This window comes from Lissotriton helveticus, chromosome 3_1, assembly GCF_964261635.1.
Source record: "Lissotriton helveticus chromosome 3_1, aLisHel1.1, whole genome shotgun sequence".
Lineage (NCBI taxonomy): Eukaryota > Metazoa > Chordata > Amphibia > Caudata > Salamandridae > Lissotriton > Lissotriton helveticus.
Genome location: NC_136061.1, coordinates 500,333,543 through 500,353,836, shown reverse-complemented (window position 1 = coordinate 500,353,836; position 20,294 = coordinate 500,333,543). Strand labels below are relative to the sequence as shown.

General features: G+C 42.9%; 1 protein-coding gene across 3 annotated transcripts in view; it reads left to right on the top strand.

The window, feature by feature from the left end:
- The first annotated feature begins 403 nt into the window (after positions 1–403).
- Positions 404–20,294, top strand: part of STAT1 (signal transducer and activator of transcription 1) — a 786,410-nt gene continuing 766,519 nt past the window's right edge. For 2 of the 3 annotated variants that reach the window (XM_078680398.1, XM_078680397.1), the window contains exons 1-2: positions 404–522; positions 8,638–8,766. In XM_078680398.1, the coding sequence (XP_078536524.1) occupies positions 8,639–8,766 (128 nt within the window). In that variant the 5' untranslated portion in view covers positions 404–522; position 8,638. The remainder of the gene's footprint in view (positions 523–8,637; positions 8,767–20,294) is intronic. The other variant, XM_078680399.1, reaches the window with a different exon arrangement.

Here is a 20,294-nt window from a genome sequence, read left to right as displayed (position 1 = left end):
TCTTTGAATTTTGAAGATAATATATCATATATTTTGTTAAGTCTGTTGCATGATTTACCTAGCAAATATTCCCTGGCTCGGTTCGTGCAGGACTTTTTGGCTAGCCCACCTCTATGCCAGACCTAATAATAACAATAATAATAAAATAAAAAATAACCGAAGAACGTTCAAGCTGTAATGTAAGACAGTGTTGCTGCAGCGGACGCCAAATGTCATTCTGACATTTTGACACGGCTGTTGCGGCGTCAGAGGTGCACATTACAAACACACACTAGATGGCATAAAAAAAGCTCAAGTGATTCCTTTGAACTGCTGATTTAGGCGTGTCTTCGCATAAGCGCTCTGTGATTGGCTACATGGGTTCGAAGACGTCCCCTCGGATTCTGTCTTCCTGGTTATTACTTTCGGTTTCGGTAGCAGAAGAGCAGTTGTTGCCGTCAGTGAGAGACTGCTTGAGAAGAGTCGTGAAAGCTGCTTGCTGCAGAGCCAGAAGAGAATACCGTCGAAAATATTTTTTTCCAGGTCAGTATGCCCGCCCGTCTCCTTTAGGACCCACTTCCGAGAACGTCTCGTCTTATTTAGAAGGGCTGGACGTACGGGTTGCTTCCAATATAAAGCACTGTAAACGTTACAGTAACTTCAGGTTTCCTGCTGGCGTCCTACATTGCAAGCAGTTTATGTCTAGGTTTAGAGCGTCCTGACTTTTCTTGTCTTTCTCGACTCTCGTCTGGTAAGCTGGCACCTTGCTGGAGCCGAAGTTTAGTGTACAACTGGTGCAGAGCATTTTTTTCAACAAAATTTGCAGTTTCCAATCGGTTCAACAACACAGAGGCACTAAGTGACTTTGGCCTTAATATTGCATTGTGCAGAACGTATATGTTGCTTTTAAGAAAAAAACACATTCTCATCTATTACCCCGGAGTGTACTCGATGCCTCCGAGTTTCTAAAAAGTATGGAGAAATATACCTTAAAACCTATTTCTAATTTAGCCCTGCAAATCAAGAGAAGAAATACGCAAGGGAAAATACACCCGTACAGATGAGCCATCTTGGTATAGGTACATGTGTCATTCTTAACAATTGAAAGTGCGAAGAGGACCAAAACTATTTTAAAATGTCTTGAATTGCGACATTATTTGCATGCGCGACATCTTGATCCATGTCCGGATTTGCGTAAGTAGGTTGTGAAATACGTTTTTTGGCTAACTTTTCGAACGCGTCCAAATAACCAAATAAAATGCACGTTATGCCTGTTAACATTTGAAGAAAGTAATGACTCATGGTTGAGTTTGTGCTCATATGTTTGTTTCAAATTTAATTTGGTCCTTCTTTGAATAAACTCCGCAGCTTGATTGTCTTAGTCCACCTTGCCTGCATGTGGAATCAGAAAAACATAAATAATGCAATTTTTGCGCTTAAGCTATCAATTAAAACTTGATAGGCTACGGAATTGTCATTGTATGATAACAGACATTTTTATTCAGCCCGTAGTATTTTAGTAAGTTACAGTGTTAACGACAAAGACTGCTGGCAGCTGGTGAAGAAAATGTGCAAAATCCTGCGCCATTAAACATTTATTTCACTTTTTTCCCCAATTCTTCTCTAGATACATCGTTAATGTCCACATTACTTATCAGCTAGCACACATTGATGGTCACGTGATGTGCTTCCAATCCATGATCAGTACTGTTGTCCCACATTTGTTTTAATATCAATATTAAAGACAAATATTGTCTGTTTAACATAAATCTGACAGATTTTCTATAGGTAAAAATGTGCCTGTTGGTGCTTAGAAACGGCTAGAGTACATAAGAAGCAACAGAGGGAGTTAGAAGTGGAAGAAAAAAATGTATCTGGTATGAGCTGCTGTGTGGAATTATTCTGGATTGAGTACAATGAGGAGGGGGGAGCATGTCTACGATGCAGGGGGGATATAGGGTATATGAGCTGATAGTTTTATCCGATAACTGACAAACTGCATCCTTGACGTCATGAGCCTTTAGTTCCTTTCTGAAGCCAATGATTTTATTAAGAGCCTGATTTGAGAAAGGAATTGTTCCAGATTCGGTGTGCATAAATAACAAATTATTACTTCCCTTTTTTCTTTCTTGACTATCATGAGTTTGACTCTGACAATGTCTTATAGCGTACTGGCCTCCTGGGGTTCTTACTTTTTCAGGCATATAGGCTGTTGCGCAAGTTTGTACTGGCTTCAACAAGCAGGTTTTAAGATAACACGGACATAGAAGGCAGCCAGTACAAGTCCATCACTGCTGAGTAAAATGATCATCGTTCTTACAGCTTTTGATGAGTAGAAGGGCAGTGTGTAAGACAAAACTATGACCTATTGCTTTTTTGTTTATAAAAATGTGAAATTGCATGGATCACACCATTCGTAGACTCTTACACGCTGAACTGTAAATTAGAAAGAAATTCTTAAAATTAAGTCCCATTGAGATGATTTAATTCAAGCCACTGTTGTGAGCTACGTAGAAGTGCAGACAAAGAAAATGCATTATTTAATTGATATAACTGTAGAATACACTTAAATCCTGGTTGAAGAGACTCTTCAGCTGCGAGCTAGTTAAAAAACAAGGCTAGAAGGGTAAAAAAGGGTTTCACACATATTCACACAGACCATTCAGAACATTATTTTAGCGCTCAAATAAACAGCAGTATGAATAAAGCAAATTGTCCTGGAATCAAGTTTCTTTTCTTGTAAAGGTTTCCAAACCAGTATTAATAATGTGAACGTTACTAAATATCTGTTTATGGTACATGCTAATAGATTACTTGGTAGTACTCTGAACACCTGTATACACTATTAGAACATCAAGCCTGTATACACTGTTAGGACATCAAGCGCTAATCTATTTAACCAGATGTTGAATCATTAGTGAAGAATATCAGTTGAGAGCTACGTAAGTGTATTGTGAAGAAGTAGACCAGGATAATCAATAGAGGAGCAGTTTATTTGCCCAACAGGAAAACAAGTTGTTCACATCCAAGACCATGTAGCAACTGTCTTTCATAGTAAACATTCTCAGATGACATGGTTGCATTCCCAACATGGAATGTACATATTTAAAGGCAAAGATACAACACATCTCCCTTATTATAATAAAGACATGTGAGAGAACTAAAGAAAAGAAAACTAGAGAAAAAGAAAAGAAACAAGCAGGGAATAATGAACAGAAGAATATAAACAAATTCACTGAATTAGTCCTGGAAGAATTAAATTCATTTTGTGTAGTAGTTCTGTAGATACAATGGTGGTCTCCTGACTCTTGAATTTGTGGGAACAGGAACAGGTTTTACATTAACATTACCATCTATAGTTCCATCAACAGTTCTATCAACAGAATCAGGTTTCACATTGTCATCACTCCTTTCCACACACTTTGATAAACGTGACATGCTCCAAACATCTCCCCCTGCAAGCATAACAACATTTTTCATGACTTTCACGATTCTCCTAGGCCCGAAGAACTTCGACTCACCTTTAGGGGACCAAACTGCCTTCTTGATAAAAACAAAATCACCTACTTTCCAAGAAGGATCCTTCGCTCCCTTCAAGACGTCAAATCTGCGTTTGTACTTGTTCTGATAATCATTTACTCTATCATCTTTGAGCACAGACCCTCTATCTTTGACAGATAACCACAAAGGATTTAGTTTAGAACCTGCAACTCTACCTTTGAGTCTCTTGAAAGGTGAAATACCAGTTACATTATTGGGAGTGTTTCTGTGTGCCCAGAGTTTCTCTCTGAGAATGGGTTTCAATGGAAGTCTCCTTTCTAAAGCAGTCTGGGCACATGCCCTAATCAGTCTATTCATGCTTTCCACCAAGCCATTTGCCTGCGGAGAATAAAGAGCAGTTCTATGATGTGTGATGGATAGATCCTTGAGAAAATCTGACATCTCCTGGGAGGTGAATTGGACGCCATTATCAGAGACTAAAATGTCAGGTATCCCTTCACAGGTGAAAGCATCTTTTAAAAACTCAATGACATTTTTACTCAGAACACTTGCCATGCAAGAAGCCGACAACCATTTCGAAGTGTAATCGACAAGAACTACAACAAATCTCTCTGAGGGTCCAAGGTTCTCAAAAGGTCCAATAATATCAATAGCAAGTTTGGACCAAGGACGTTCAGGTAAAGCAATAGGAGAAAGAGGAGGGGTGTTCACTTTCTTAGATTTATCATTGCCCGCACAAATGTGGCAGTCCTTAACAACAATCTCAACTTCACGGTCTAATTCAGGCCACCAGTATGACTCCCTGACTCTTGCTTTGGTGAGGCTACGACCCAAATGTCCTTCGTGGGCTAAATTAATTATCTTTTCCCTCATTCCTAACGGAGGAATCAATCTGTCACCCCTCAACAATTCACCTTGAACAATGTTTAGCTCATCTCTTACATTCCAATAACCTTTGGCAGAATCAGGAACATCTTTTAAAACAGGCCAACCATTTACTGTAGCTTCTAAAACAAAAATTCTTGCTGGGTCATCAGGGAAACTGTTTTTCCATTCCTCTTCGTTTAAGGCAGACTCTCTTACCCAAGAAACAGTAGAACAGTCAGAATCATACACGGCCAACTTATCTAGGGGAGACCTAGAGAGAAAATCAGCAGGGACATTCTTAAGACCAGGCAAATATTCTACACAGAAATTGTACTCCATGAGACCTTCCACCCATCTCTTGATTCTGGGAGTTGTACACTCAACATTCCTACATGAAAATAGCTGCACAAGGGGTTTGTGGTCAGATCTAACAACAAAGGGTAAGCCCCACAAATAAAACCTAAAATGCTTGATGGCCCAGAAACAGGCTAAAGCTTCGCGTTCAATGACTGAATATCGCTCTTCTGCACCCTTCAGAGAGCGAGAAGCAAAACCAACAACTTTTTCTGAACCATCCACGAGCTGAGATAATACAGCCCCCAACCCACGTAAACTGGCATCTGTGGACAAGATAGTTTTTTTCTGCACATCAAAATGCCCCAACGTTGGCATCTTTGCAATCTCAGACTTGACAGTTTCAAAAGCATCAGAGCACTCCTTGTTCCAATTGAAAATAGTACCTTTTTTAAGAAGAAGTCTAATTGGATGCATTACACTGGCAAAATTTGGAATAAACTTAGAATAATACTCCGACAAACCATTGAAGGATTTCACCTGATCCTTATTAGTAGGGGTTTGGGCTAGAAGAATAGCTTCTGCAAGGTCGCACTTAGGACTGATACCCTCTCCAGATATGTTGTGTCCCAAATAAGATACTGATTTAACTCTGAACTTGCATTTTTCTTGTTTCAACGTCAAACCAGCATCTTTGAGTCTGGACAAGACGGAAAATAAGGTGATATCATGTTTATTAACATTAATTCCATGGACTAAAATATCGTCCTGGAAGAAAAGGACACACTCTATACCAGATAGAACATTTTTTATGACTCGCTGGAAACAAGCAGCGGCACTGGCCAAACCAAAGGGCATCCTGATAAACCTGAATGCACCTATGGAAGTCACAAAGGAAGTTAAATGTCTTGAATCTTCGTGCAATAAGATTTGGTGGTATGCTGCTGACAAATCCATTACGCTAAACACTGTTGCACCACCCAATCTGGTCAGTATCTCATTGATATTAGGTAATGGTTGCCTGTCTACCCAAATTGAACTGTTTAAACTTCTGAGGTCCACACACATCCTAATTTTTGTGCCCTTGTCCTTGGTTGCCAAAACAATTGGCGCAAGCCATTCTGAGGATTCTATCTCTTCCACAACACCTAATTCTAACAACCTGTCAATTTCTGTTTGAAGAGGTTGTAACATGAGATTTGGTACTTTGCAAACTTTATGTACTACAGGCTTAGCAGTCCCTTTCAAAACAATCTTATGTTTAAAACCTTTTAGCAAACCTAAATTTTCACTAAAAACTTCAGGAAATTTTTTAATAATGTCTGAGAAGTCGCCCATTTGAGAAACCAACATAACTTGCTCAGGTGCATTTGGGTTTAAGGTAATCCCCAAATTCCTTTGGTGGCGCCACCCAAGGAGATTATCACCTCTTCTTGCGACATAGACTTTACCAACTGTTTCTCTGTCTTTAAAAGTGATGGTTTGAATGGAATATCCTAAAACTTCAATCCTTTGTTTGGCATATCCTACAGGATTGATATCAGGGGCTATAAGCTTGATTTTGTCTCCATCAAAATTTGCATACCAAAACTTATCACTGACAAGAGTGAACAGGGAACCTGAATCAGCAAGTACAGGAACAATTTTGTTGGCAATTTGGATCTCGCAAGAGGGCATAAACACTTCATCTTCATCAACTTGACTCACACCGTTAATAATATCATCGGTAATACAATGAATAGAATCCTGAGAGTAAACTTCTTCATCATCAATACAATTGACTTTGTTGCTTTTGCACATCCTTGCATAGTGGCCCTTCTTACCACAATTTCTACAAACAGTACTCCTTGCGAAACAGTTCGGGTAATTCGGTCCATGTTTCTCACTACCACATCTGGGACATCTAAACTTATTGTCTTTGCTGAAGTTGTTAATATTTTGTTTGGACTTTTCAACCTTAAAAGTGGATTTCTCTTGTTTAGGGGGGGCTTTACTAACAGTAGCAATATTCGATTCTGGTTGAAAAGTTTGGCGTTGTTCATAACTTACAGCGGAAACAGCATCAGATTGAGAGGGACCCTTCCTAATCTCTTTAACCCATGTAGAGGTATGCTCAACACTTTCAACAATAAGTATGGCCTCTTTCAAATTAGGATTCTTCGATAAAAGTTTTTCTTGGATTTTAAGATCATTGGTGCAGCGAACAAGTTGATCGCGAATGAGAGAGTCTGTCAAAAGTTCAAAGTCACAGGTTTGTGCAAGGGATTTGAGTGCAGCAACATAGTTCCCTACTCCCTCACTCTTCGCTTGTGTGCGCATAAAGAATTTGTGTCTCTCCATGACAACATTTATGCGTGCACCAAAATGATTCTTTAAAAGTAGAACAGACATTTCATAAACATCTGAAGGTTCACCAGCGCCTCTACCGATAGGTATTGGGTCAAGACTATCGTAAATATTTCTTCCTTCTATACCAAGGTTATTCAATAGAACTGCTTGTTTTCTGACAGCAGAAAACTTCTCCCCACCAATGGCTAGTAAATAAGAGTCAAATATCGGTTTCCACTTCTTCCATGGTAGTATTGGTTCGCCTTGTTCACTTAAAAACTGGGGAGGTTGATTCATACCGCTGGCAGAAGAAGAAGACATGCTGAAATGCAAGAACAACTAAACAAACTAATATAATAAGTTAACAAAATAAGTTAACACAATAATCTAAAATAATGAATTAAAATAACAATTAGGTTCCGCTGTGGTTCTACTTCTACTTCTTTAGTGTTACTTCACTTGAGTATTTCGCTACTCAAAAGCATCAGGCAATTGAGTCTAATACAAATGAACATCAGTCATTAAATCCTCTAAGAAGGACGGTTTCATCAGAAAATACGTATGGTCAAATCTGCATCAAAACATAAAATTATGACTTGCCTGAGTTCATCCAATAATTGTGGTGAAAAACGCGTGATGGATAACGAGCTTGCTTATGAAGAAACACAACGCAGATCGAGTGCTCGCTAGCAATATATGTGTGGTTGCGTAGCAACAAGAAATGCGTGTATAGCGTGTGCGAGGCAAAGTGCGCTGACGATCAAACGCGTTGACGTTGACGCGTTAGTTGTGCTGACGTTGGTGCGTTGAATGCTCTGAGGCTGATGCACTGAACGCTCGAGTCTGTTGCTTGGCTGCGAGCTACGAAGAAACGTTCTAGACAGGCACGTTCCAATACAGCTCGCGGGGATCGCGTGCCGAATTTTAAATATGTTGAGTAGCGGTAAGCGTAATTCGGGATAATTGAGATATAAATAAAATTGTACTTGCCAAGGTCACAACGTGCGTAGTTCACCACAATGCCAAAAGTAGCAAGACGGAGGGAAATTGAAACGGAAGTCCAGGAGGTTAAAATTCAGTTTCCGAGTTTTCTTGAAAAAAAATTGAAAATCTATTTCACGCAGGGTTCTCAATCTCCTGTTGGGTCCATCGTCGCCAGTATTGTGATGAAGTAGACCAGGATAATCAATAGAGGAGCAGTTTATTTGCCCAACAGGAAAACAAGTCGTTCACATCCAAGACCATGTAGCAACTGTCTTTCATAGTAAACATTCTCAGATGACATGGTTGCATTCCCAACATGGAATGTACATATTTAAAGGCAAAGATACAACAAAGTGGCCACTAGATAACCAGCATGTATGATCTATAAAGCACTACATCTTAAAACCCAGTAGTACCTAGTACAAAAATGGTGTTATCTGGAGTGATCTAGCACTGCTATTAGAATTTTATGACCCATATGTGATTGTAGCCTATCTCACAAAGTTACGGAGTTTGTGTATGTGATATAAGCAGCACAATTCATTCACATAGTTTAAAGCTCCCCAACCAATTTTGAATTAGACTGTCTGTGGTCTTTCATGTTTAACGTTGTTGAACTACTTCTTGATTTTGAGTGTAGCGGCAGATGTAAAGTTTGGATACTTCATGTATTTTCCTTTGCAGAATGACTCAGTGGTGCGAGTTGCAACAACTTGATGACAAATTCCTCGAACAAATCCATCAGCTTTATGACGATAACTTTCCTATGGAGATCCGGCAATATCTGGCACAGTGGCTTGAAAGTCAGGACTGGTAAGTTTAACTTTTCAGGTACTTTCTTTTAAATATCTGTATTATAGGCTTTTGCTACCTACTTTATTAGTGCACTGCTTAGTAAATTTAGTTAGCAGGCAGGAGTGTGTACTATTTAGCAGTGTATCCAATAACGTCCATACGGTTGCGCTTCCTCGTTTTGAAAATAATCTGTTAGGCAAAATAAATATTGCAAATTAGCCAGTGTTATTTAATGCTCTTTTCCTTTTACATAGGGTTTTGGACATGTGTATGTAAAACATATAAAGATGCTAGTGAGAGACAAACTCGTGTGACAGTCACAAGAAAGACTCGTTTGTCAGTTATGGGGTCTCCCAACCTGTTCTTTTATGTGTATCAAGCACAAATAGTAAATAGCTCTTTATTTGGAAACTGATTGATTGGATTTTGATTGGTTAAAAATGTTTAATTGTTTTTTAGTTCTTTGCTTTACTCGTCATTCTTCTTTTTATGCGTTTTTTCAAACATCTTCATCAATTTTTATGTCCAAATCTTTGGGCCCTATTCAAAACGGTGCAAAACCTCACTACATCAAACATACAGATTACTGCCACAGACATTGTACAGCAGTATTCACTGTCCATCATCCTACCATTCCTATTATATAGTAGTTCCTTTCTCCTCCACCTAAAGTTAAGACAGTCCGCTCCCCTCTCACCCATTTTTGCATATTATTGGATATAGCTCACTAATGACCTGGCTGCAGCAATTGTTTAAAAAAAAAAAACACACTTTTGTGGATTGCTAGCATTATTTCTTGGGTAGAATAGTGTGGTTTTCTGATGTGGCCTGTGTGGGAGGATTTTCATGTAAAGCCTGATGACTAGAGTTTGTTTGTGTAGTGGTACCTATAAGATGTAGTGATGCAAAAGATGTGGGAGACAGGACACTTAACCTTATAAGGCATGTATATGTGTATGGATTCAGATGTGCGTGAATGCAGTGTAACCTTTGTGGAATGTATGTGCGTGTTGGAGAAGACTGCTTATATTGTGTTCCTGCAAACTGAGAGTTCATGAGAACCAGCTGCATTAGTCCATGCTCCTTAGTTACTTAGGCAGTTCCATAAACGACTCCCCCCAAATCCCACAAAAAACATACTGTCTGATCACCGGTGGGGTTTCTCAGCGTGGCCTGCAAGGTGGAGGTGGGGGAGGAAGGAACTGTCAAAATTTCAAAACAGAGACTGGCAAGAAAGGGCTTGAATGGAGGCTCATATAGTATGATCATATGAAAGAAGAGGCATCATACCATAATGCCCAGAGGGAATTACCAAGTTACCTGATCTAGACACAGCCTGGGTTGGAGGCTACAGAAGACAGTACAGTGGCACATTAGAACTAGACCACTGCCCATTGCAATGGTTACACTTCCTAGTGTGGGAATACTTGTGTGTCATCAGCAGCAGAACATATTTAACACCGCTGCAAACATGTCTCTGTGAGCAGCAACATCTCGTGTTGGCATTGGCTCTCCTCTCCTGTACAGTTCATCCACTCAGCATCATAACACCAATCTGTTCTTCCTTATTTGGTTCCCCGTCGATCTCTTCCACAACCTCTTGCTTATATTTGCCGCTGGAGGATTGTGCTGGTATCTTGGTCAACGTCTGATCTTAACACCGTGCTCTGTCTTTTGGAGGAGGGTAAGATCATTAACCATATCCTAAACAGGCTTGTTCAACTTCTGTCTGGTTGTTAGCTCTTCTAGTTACCACTCTTACTCAAAGCACACACAGTCTGCCTTCTACTCAAACCAGCAGTCTGGAATCCAACATGGACTTGCACTACTTTAGCGCTCAGGCACAGTCTTCCCATCACTGGCTTTTTCCTGTGCACTTCCTTATTCACACTGCCGCGGAATTCGGTCATGTGGTGCCCTGTCCTCTACCGATGGTAGTGTGTATTGTCCCCAAACGATTGCGGGTGCGGATTGACTTTGTGGCCAGCATTGTGTGGGTGTGAAACGAGCTCAGATGCAGGGCAGTGTTGAGCTTCACTTCCACTATGCCGCTTATTGGACACCCCACCTCCCCATCATCCAGGACCCTGGCACTCACTCTTGAATGTGCAAACAGCACTTCACAACCATAGCTCAATATAACCTGACAACGCTTTTATTTAGCTACAGCAGGTGACACAAGGCGATGATGCTGACCTTCTAGACTCATTCACAATCAATTATGTGCTGCAACCCGTGCTATACATGTCGCATTCCAAGATACCCCGCCTATGTTTCAAGTGCTTGAAGCGACTTTCACTACCCAATCTCCCCGCACGTGACTATATTCAAGGAATCAGAACTCCACCCAATCAGAATCCCATCTAGCAGGTACGCATGAAACACTAACATATCTGCCCCTCTTACAGATGAACACTGGCGCTATTGCTGCACCCAAGCCCACACGCTCTTCCCCAACTATAGACTACCCTTGTCTATTTCAAATACATCCACTGTCTTTATCACACTCCTTAGGGACTCTTCACGATGAGCTTGATCTCAGATGCATGCTACACCATACCCAATTCCAGATTCTTGCATCTTGCCTGGAATTGCCCCGGCATGCCATATTACTAGCTCGAACTATTGGCAACTGTTATAATCCATAAGTATATACAGGATAGTTACAGGTTGCTAAATGTGTGATAATCCAGTGCAGAGAAAAACTATTCGGTAATAGAAAAGGAGGCACTAGCCTGTTTCTGGGCCGTGAGACACTTCAAGTTTTACCTATGGGGCATCAAATTCACCGTTCGAACGGATCACAAACCCTTGGTGTACATTTTCAGTTCTAAGGGGGCTCCCAGCTGCACACCTAGGATAGCCAAATGGGTACTAGGGTTAGAAAGTTTCATCTTCTAGGTGGAGTTTGTTGCTGGAGACCATAATAAGGCAGCAGACTTCCTATCTAGAGCACCTTTGGATAAAGTGGAGCAGTTTGAGGTTCAGGAATTCCCCATTTTACAAGTACATTCAGACACCATTAGTAAGGAGGAATGGGCTGTAAGTATGAACAATGACCCAACTATCTGCAAGTTGAAGGACCTGACTGTAAATGGGTGGCCTGAGAGTCGCAAAGAAGTCGATGATGAACAAGAGCCAATTCTGGGAGGTAAAACATGAAATTAGTCTTAACAATGAATTGCTCTGGAGAAAGGACACAATAATACCCCCAAAGATCTTAATAGACATACTCATCGATCTAGTCCATGAAGGACATTTGGGTAGAAGCCTTATGAAGAACAGACTCAGGGAACATTACTGGTTTCCTGGCATGGATTCATGGGTGGAGAGCAAGGTGAAGAACTGCTGCGCTTGCGCCAACATTGACAAATCCAAACATATTTAGAAGGTCCCATTATCACCGGTGGCAATCCCGAGTAAACCATGGGACAAACTGGCGCTGGATATCATAGGCCCGATCAATAGACCAGGAATGAGTAAACGCTTCATTTTCACTTTGACTGACTTCCATTCACACTGGGTGGTGACTAAAATGGTCAACGATATCACTACCGAATCCTTAATAGAGTTCTTGAGCGAAACATTCTCCAGTGAAGGTATTCCCTCCGAACTGGTCACGGATAATGGAGTACAGCTCACGTCATCAGCAATGTCAGAATTCTTGGAAAAGCTCAAGATTAAACATCTTAAAACAGCACTATACTTCCCGCGGGCAAATGGCATGATCGAGAGAGTGAATAGAATGATTAAGGAGAACATCCAGTTAGCATGTGCCAATAATGTTCCGGTAGAAAAGTCAATCAGAGAGCTATTATGGGCATTTCACACAACTCCAAATACAGTCACTGGAATATCTCCTTTCTGTTCCCTCAGAAGAAGGAAGCCAAGTACCAAATTCTTCCCTTCATGGATAGGAGGTGGAGAATGTTCTTCTCATTCAGTTGAAGAAGCAAGAGGAAAAATAGAATCTCATCAAGCCAAATATAAAGAGTAGTACGATAATAGACATGGATGCAAAGCACGAAATTGGGCGGTAGGAGAGTTGGTAATGGTAAGGAGACCAAACATTACTGGAAATTTTGAATCCAAATACTTAAAGCCCAAAAAAGAGTGTAGAGGTTAAAAACAACACAGTAACCTTAGAAAATGGACAGAACTGGAGCATGGACCGGTTGGGAAGGTATCATGAACCAGGAACCCCTGCACAAGGGGGCGTACGGAAAACCCAATGACCAAAGGGTGCACACCAAAAGAGTTACCAGCACTCCCAACTGGCACAAGGACTATAGGATGTATTAATGCATGTTGTAGACTGTTACAATCTTCTTGCGTTTTTGGTTAGGAAGGAAGATGTGTTATAATCCATAAGTATATACAGGATAGTTACAGGTTGCTAAATGTGTGATATTTCTTAGTATATTTATAGGCATTTTATAAGTTGCTAATGATCTATGATTAAGGTTGTTAAGTATGTGTTTCATACAGGATGTTATCTTGTATTTGGTACATTCCGCCACCCCTCCCTCTCCTTCCACCTTGGATCTTCCCTCACCCCTGAAGGCTGCTTTATAATGTTGAGAGTGAGAGACTGATATTGAAGATGGTGATGTACTGAAGTGTCCTGTGTCCCTGGTGGCACTGTGGAGGCCGCGAATAAAGAAGAAGTTACTCAGACCTGACTGGTATCTTTTTAACAGCAACGTTCAAGGATATTACAGGTCACGTTCTTGAATGCATTCGTGGTGCTGTTGGACTATTTTGAGGGGGTGCCTCCGCATATTAACAGCGCTCCTTTTAATACTTGACTGGCTCAAAGATGCAAAGTACTGTCAGGAACAACTTGCTGCCTTTTGGGAACTCTCGGCCTAAAGATATTTGGGGGCCCCTTTAATTATACCTTTGAGCTCGATCAGACACAGCAGACCAGCGACCTTGAGTTACAGATACTGCCCCTTAACCATCCGTAGATTATGACCTGTACTGTTATCTCCTACCTGTACCTGTACTGTGAATCTCCTATACCACTGCATGATACAGAAATATGCGATATTTCTCCTCAACTGCGCATAATTTAACATGCATCCACTGAGTGACCGCTTTTTAGGGCTCGCCTGCTGATGCGCATAGCTGGCGAAGCTCTATAGTGGCTTATCCAGAGTTTAACCACTGGCGATTCCATGCAGTGCATGTGCGCTTTTCAGGTCATTGCGCAAGCGCAAGCCCTAAAAAGCGCGTGCACAATGCCACCAGCCGCCTGCCTGCCTGCCTCGCATTACCACATCAAAGGCAGCCCAGCCTCCCTCCCACAAGCTTCTCAGCGTGCTCTCTGCATTTCTCCTCCCAGCGCATTCCTCATCCCCTAATTATTCATGGCTAACAATAAATCATGGTAGCTGGCCTGTCTTCCGCAACTTAGTGATTTTCTCCTGGCTGATATTTACCTCTGTGTTGCTTTCATTTGTATGTTGCCATTGCATACTGCCATGTAACATCCCACACGTTTTTTAAACAATGATGCAACACACGAAGAAGGAATGGTGAAGTTATTCTGGTCAGGAGGCTTATTTGTACTTAAAACCAACACCTGGTATGACGAAATTTAAATACACAGCTCTTCAAATAGAAGTGTCAAATAATCACGTTGTTTTCGCAATTTAACAAAAATTGGTGCACACGCGCGAATAATACTATTGCATTTTCATAGTATGTGAAAAATGCAGCATACATTTCTCTCGTGGATTTCTTAATATATGTATTGTTTCCAAATATTCTACAGTGTTGCTCAAATATTCCTTTTTCATAGTTTATGCCCCTGTTAGACTTTAAATTAAAAGAAAGTTTCTACACTTAAAGATGGTCGGCATGTTTGTGTAGCGATTTCAGATGCTTGCCTCTTGTGCAGACTTATTTGTCCCTTTTCTGTTTTTACTACCGCACAGCAAGGCTGGAGCTTTGGGTCATAGAGGTGTACGCATAACCACATGATCTGTGCATTAAGATTGCCCGATTGTATTACAGGGCTGCTTTGTGAAATGGTAAGGAGGACAGCCTCTCCTTACCTCCACGGGCCTGCCCAGTATAAGTTGCTGCAAAGACAGCACAATGGTGACCGCAGAGGTGACCATGGCAGACACTGCCAGGATCATGTCCCCTTCGGAGTCTCCCTTCTCTTCCACCCACTGCACAATCCTGCTCTCCCTGACTCGCGTGGATGTTGAGGTGGCCTTACACAACAGTTGGAAGCGGCGGGTAGAACTTGCACCCTGCTTGTCCCCCTTAAACTGTGCATCCTACCTTCCTTCTCTGTTGAAAAATCATCCTGCACTTTACAATTGCAGAGGAAAGTTGTTTCAACATGCAACACAAGTGCGGCATTGTCAGCGGAAGGAGCAAACCTTTCTAACTCTGGGTGGAAGTTGTAAAGTATGCTTCCTCCCCACAAAACAGATGCAGCACCGGCAACAGCAGATGAAAAATGTGTGTTGGAAATGCATACCCTTCGCTGCTACCCACACACTGCCTCTTTTGTTTATTAATCACGTTGCTTAACTTCTCACCAGTTAAAACGATTGGCATTGCCTGTTCTTGTTTGTCTGTGTCTCCGGGGCAGGGTTTGTTGGATTGGCTCAGTGTCTCACACAGATGTGACTCTTTACCCTGCAAGCCTACACAATCATGGCTCAACACACACACCTCTTTAAATATTCTTTGCATCCCAATCACCCGCAGACAAACTGGCCCGCTTAGGTTAAAAAAAAAAAAAGCATTTGCAATGGAATAGGTCTCGCATATCCGAAACTTTGAGCTATTGGTATTGTAAATAATGCCTTTTATTTATGTGCACTGCACCGCAGAACTCCATACAGCTCCACCAAGGCACCCACCACACAGCTCCACCGATGCACCCACCACACAGCTCCACCGAGGCACCCACCACACAGCTCCACAGATGCACCCACCACACAGCTCCACCGATGCACCCACCACACAGCTCCACCTATGCAGCCACAACACAGCTCCACCGACACAGCTCCACCGATGCATCCACCACCCAGCTCAACCAATGCACCCACCACGCAGCTCCACCGACACAGCTCCACCAATGCACCCACCACACAGCTCCACTGATGCACCCACCACACAGCTCCACCGAGGCACCCACCATACAGCTCCACCAAGGCACCCACCATACAGCTCCACAGATGCATCCACCACACAGCTCCACAGATGCACCTACCACACAGCTCCACAGATGCACCCACCACACAGCTCCACAGATGCACCCACCACACAGCTCCACAGATGCACCCACCACCCAGCTCCACCGATGCACCCACCACACAGCTCCACAGATGCAGCCACCACACAGCTCCACCGACACAGCTCCACCGATGCACCCACCACACAGCTCCACCGATGCACCCACCACACAGCTCCACCGATGCACCCACCACACAGCTCCACCGATGCACCCACCACACAGCTCCACCGATGCACCCACCACACAGCTCCACCGAGGCACCCACCATACAGCTCCACCGAGGCACCCACCACACAGCTCCACCGAGGCACCCACCACACAGCTCCACCGAGGCACCCACCACACAGCTCCACCGATGCACCCACCACACAGCTCCACCTACACAGCTCCGCCGATGCACCCACCACACAGCTCCACCGATGCACCCACCACACAGCTCCACCGAGGCTCCCACCACACAGCTCCACCGATGCACCCACCACACAGCTCCACCGATGCACCCACCACACAGCTCCACCGACACAGCTCCACCGATGCATCCACCACCCAGCTCCACCGATGCACCCACCACACAGCTCCACCGACACAGCTCCACCGATGCACCCACCACACAGCTCCACCGATGCACCCACCACACAGCTCCACCGAGGCACCCACCATACAGCTCCACCGAGGCACCCACCATACAGCTCCACCAAGGCACCCACCACACAGCTCCACCGATGCACCCACCACACAGCTCCACCGAGGCACCCACCACACAGCTCCACAGATGCACCCACCACACAGCTCCACCGATGCACCCACCACACAGCTCCACCGATGCAGCCACCACACAGCTCCACCGACACAGCTCCATCGATGCACCCACCACCCAGCTCCACCGATGCACCCACCACGCAGCTCCACCGACACAGCTCCACCAATGCACCCACCACACAGCTCCACCGATGCACCCACCACACAGCTCCACCGATGCACCCACCACACAGCTCCACCGAAGCACCCACCACACAGCTCCACCGATGCACCCACCACACAGCTCCGCCGATGCACCCACCACACAGCTCCGCCGATGCACCCACCACACAGCTCCGCCGAGGCACCCACCACATAGCTCCACCGATGCACCCACCACACAGCTCCACCGATGCTCCAACTTAGCTCCACCAATGCACCCACCACACAGCTCCAAGAATGCACCCACTAAGCTCAACAGATGCACACACCACTCAGCGCAACCACAGCATCACTCAGCGGACCACAGCATCACTCAGCACTACCACAGCATCACTCAGCACCACCACAGCATCACTCAGCACAACCACAGCATGACTTAGCGCATCCACAGCATCACTGGTTCAAATATGTTCTTTCAATGTTTCAAGCTGTTTTCAAGCTTTCACGCTTTATTACAAATCACAAAAAGATGTTAATATTTCACTTCTGTTCTTGGATTTTCGTCACAATAAAAAACACTGAACATTATATTCACAAAAGTTATTTACAAAAGTTTAAGCTATTGCCATTACAAATTAAATAAATTATTTAAGTATTAATTATTTAAAAAAATTAAAAGCCATTGTTATTTGTAATATCAATACATCTAAGTCACGTAAATACAAAACATGTTGCATTACAAATGCTATAGGTGTCACATTTGCGAAAGTTATAACTATTGGCATTGTAAATGACAAAGTTATTAATTTAGCTATTTTAAAAAAGAACACATACATAAAAAAAGTCATTTATAGGACCAATAGCTCAAACTTTTCTAATGCGAGCCCTATTGCAATTCCAATGCTTGTTTATGTTCCTTGTTCCGCCTCTTTGATTTTCTTCTATTAGCAGTAGATTAAGGTCTGCAGTACCTACTCCAGAGGCATATGTTCTTTTGTACTATTGTCATTGCTAAATCTTGGCAATTTCTTTAATCTCCGTATTTCTGCACTGTTTGAAATATAATACATAGATTTATCAAACTTTTCTAATGCGAGCCCTATTGCAATTCCAATGCTTGTTTATGTTCCTTGTTCCGCCTCTTTGATTTTCTTCTATTAGCAGTAGAATAAGGTCTGCAGTACCTACTCCAGAGGCATATGTTCTTTTGTACTATTGTCATTGCTAAATCTTGGCAATTTCTTTAATCTCCGTATTTCTGCACTGTTTGAAATATAATACATAGATTTAAAAAAATGCTATTCTATGTTCCCACAAGTCTTCTGATAAAAATGGTGCCTCACTTTTGTGGGTTGTCTAGTGCCCGCAACAGTAAATGGGCCAAAATGCAATATGGGTGCATCAAATTTTTCCATTGAAAACTGACCCGTATTTCAATGTGGGTAGCTGTGGATTTTAGGTTCTAGGTCAGGCAGCAGCTAGGGAAACCTCAAAAACATTTACATTTTGAAATCTAGAAACCTACGGGATTACAGGGAGGGGTGACTTGCGTAACTCCCACCAGATTTTTTTAAAAACTCTGAATCCCTTGCATACTTGACTAGCAAAACACATTTTCCTTTGAGATAAAAAGTTCTGAAATCCGTGAAGAGCCAAAAACTTCCTACACAGCATTCCCCCAAGTCTCCTGTTAAAAATGATACCTCCCTTGTGTGGGTTGGCCTAGTGCCCACAACGGGAAAGGGCCCAACATGCAACATGGACACATCACATTTTTACACTTAAATGTTTTTTTGCTCAGTGGGTAGCTGAGGATTTTGGGCTCTAGCTCTGCTGACACCTTGGAAAACATAGCAAACATGCTTATTTTTTAATACTAGACATCTGGTGAAATCCAGGGTGAGTGACTTGCGTGTCTTTTACCAGGTGTTGTTATCCAGAAGCCGATGCCAACCACAAACATTGACCAAAAACGCACATTTTCTTCAGATTTCTGTGCAGGAAACCTCTGTAATCTGTGGGGATCCACAACTTTTGTACCAGCAAGAGATACCACACCGCTCCCAATACCAATGGTATTGTGTGGGTGGGCCAAGAGACCACAACGCAAGAGGCCCTAAAGGGCTACATGGGGAGATTAACGATAAGGGTAACTGCTGTACCGGGGGTCTATCCACAGACATTTGTGAAAAATAGACACCCAGGGGATTCCACAGTGGTGTGCCTGGTGTCAGTCCCACAAGGTTTTCTTAGCCACAATGACCTTCAAACCTATCACTTTGTCTAAAATCATGCATTTTGCTTAAATTTATGTGATGGAAACTTCCGTAATTCCACAAAATTTCTACCACCCAGCATTTCCCCACTTGACATAATAGGAACAAGACCCCACTGGTGTGGCGGGGCATAGTACCTGCGACAGGAATGGATCAAACCAAAGTTTATGGCCGTTCCACTGTGTGACTTCAATTGATCCTGGGTTGATGCTTATCCTATCAGTAGCCCCAGTCACACTAGTGTGGTAGTGTTTTTATCTGGACTAAATGGGGGAACACTGGGTAGTAAGTATTTTTGGATTCTTCCTGATTCTGAACGTTTCAATCCCAGAAATGCAAGGAAAATGTGTGATTTGAGGCAAAGTTTGAGGTCTGCAGGGTACTATGGGTAGGAAAATTTCATGGGATCCAAGCAGAGCACACCAACCGCACTTCCCCGGGTGTGTGGGCAGTATGACGTTGAGGGATTCCTATGTATTCCTGAAGCTTACACCACAGAAATGCAAGGAAAATGTGTGATTTTTAGGCAGAGTTTGAGGTCTGCGAGCCTTGCGGAAAATAAAACGTCTTCGGATCCATGCAAGGCATATCACCCTGGACTCCCCTGGGTAGGTTGCCATCTCCTTTTGTCTGTTTTGGCACCATTTTGAAAAACACATCTGCATAAATGCAATCCCTGGTGTCTAGTTGGATTCCAACCCCACTGGGTAATCAACCCTATCAGGCCCCTAAAGGGTCAGAAATAATGTCTGTGCCCTTTTTTGGGGTGGGGGTATGACCAAGCCCATCGTAGACTGCCCCATCCCTATATTTGTTGTTGTTGTTGTTTTTTTTATACATATCCCTGTTGTCTAATGGGCTTTCTGCTGCCCTGAGGGGGGCAAATTGGGGGTAATCTTCCTCATCTGGAGCTGAGGTGGCAGAAAGACATTCAACATATTTCTTTGGGGTACGGGCACGGCCATGCTCATGGTGGCCAGTCTCAACCATATTTATTTTTTTAATTTTCCCTGGTGGCTAGTGGAAAATCATTTTTGCCATAATAAATATCTTCTGGGGCGTGGCTTAAGAGCCGATGAGGCCGGCAGCGTGAGCACGGAGCTCCG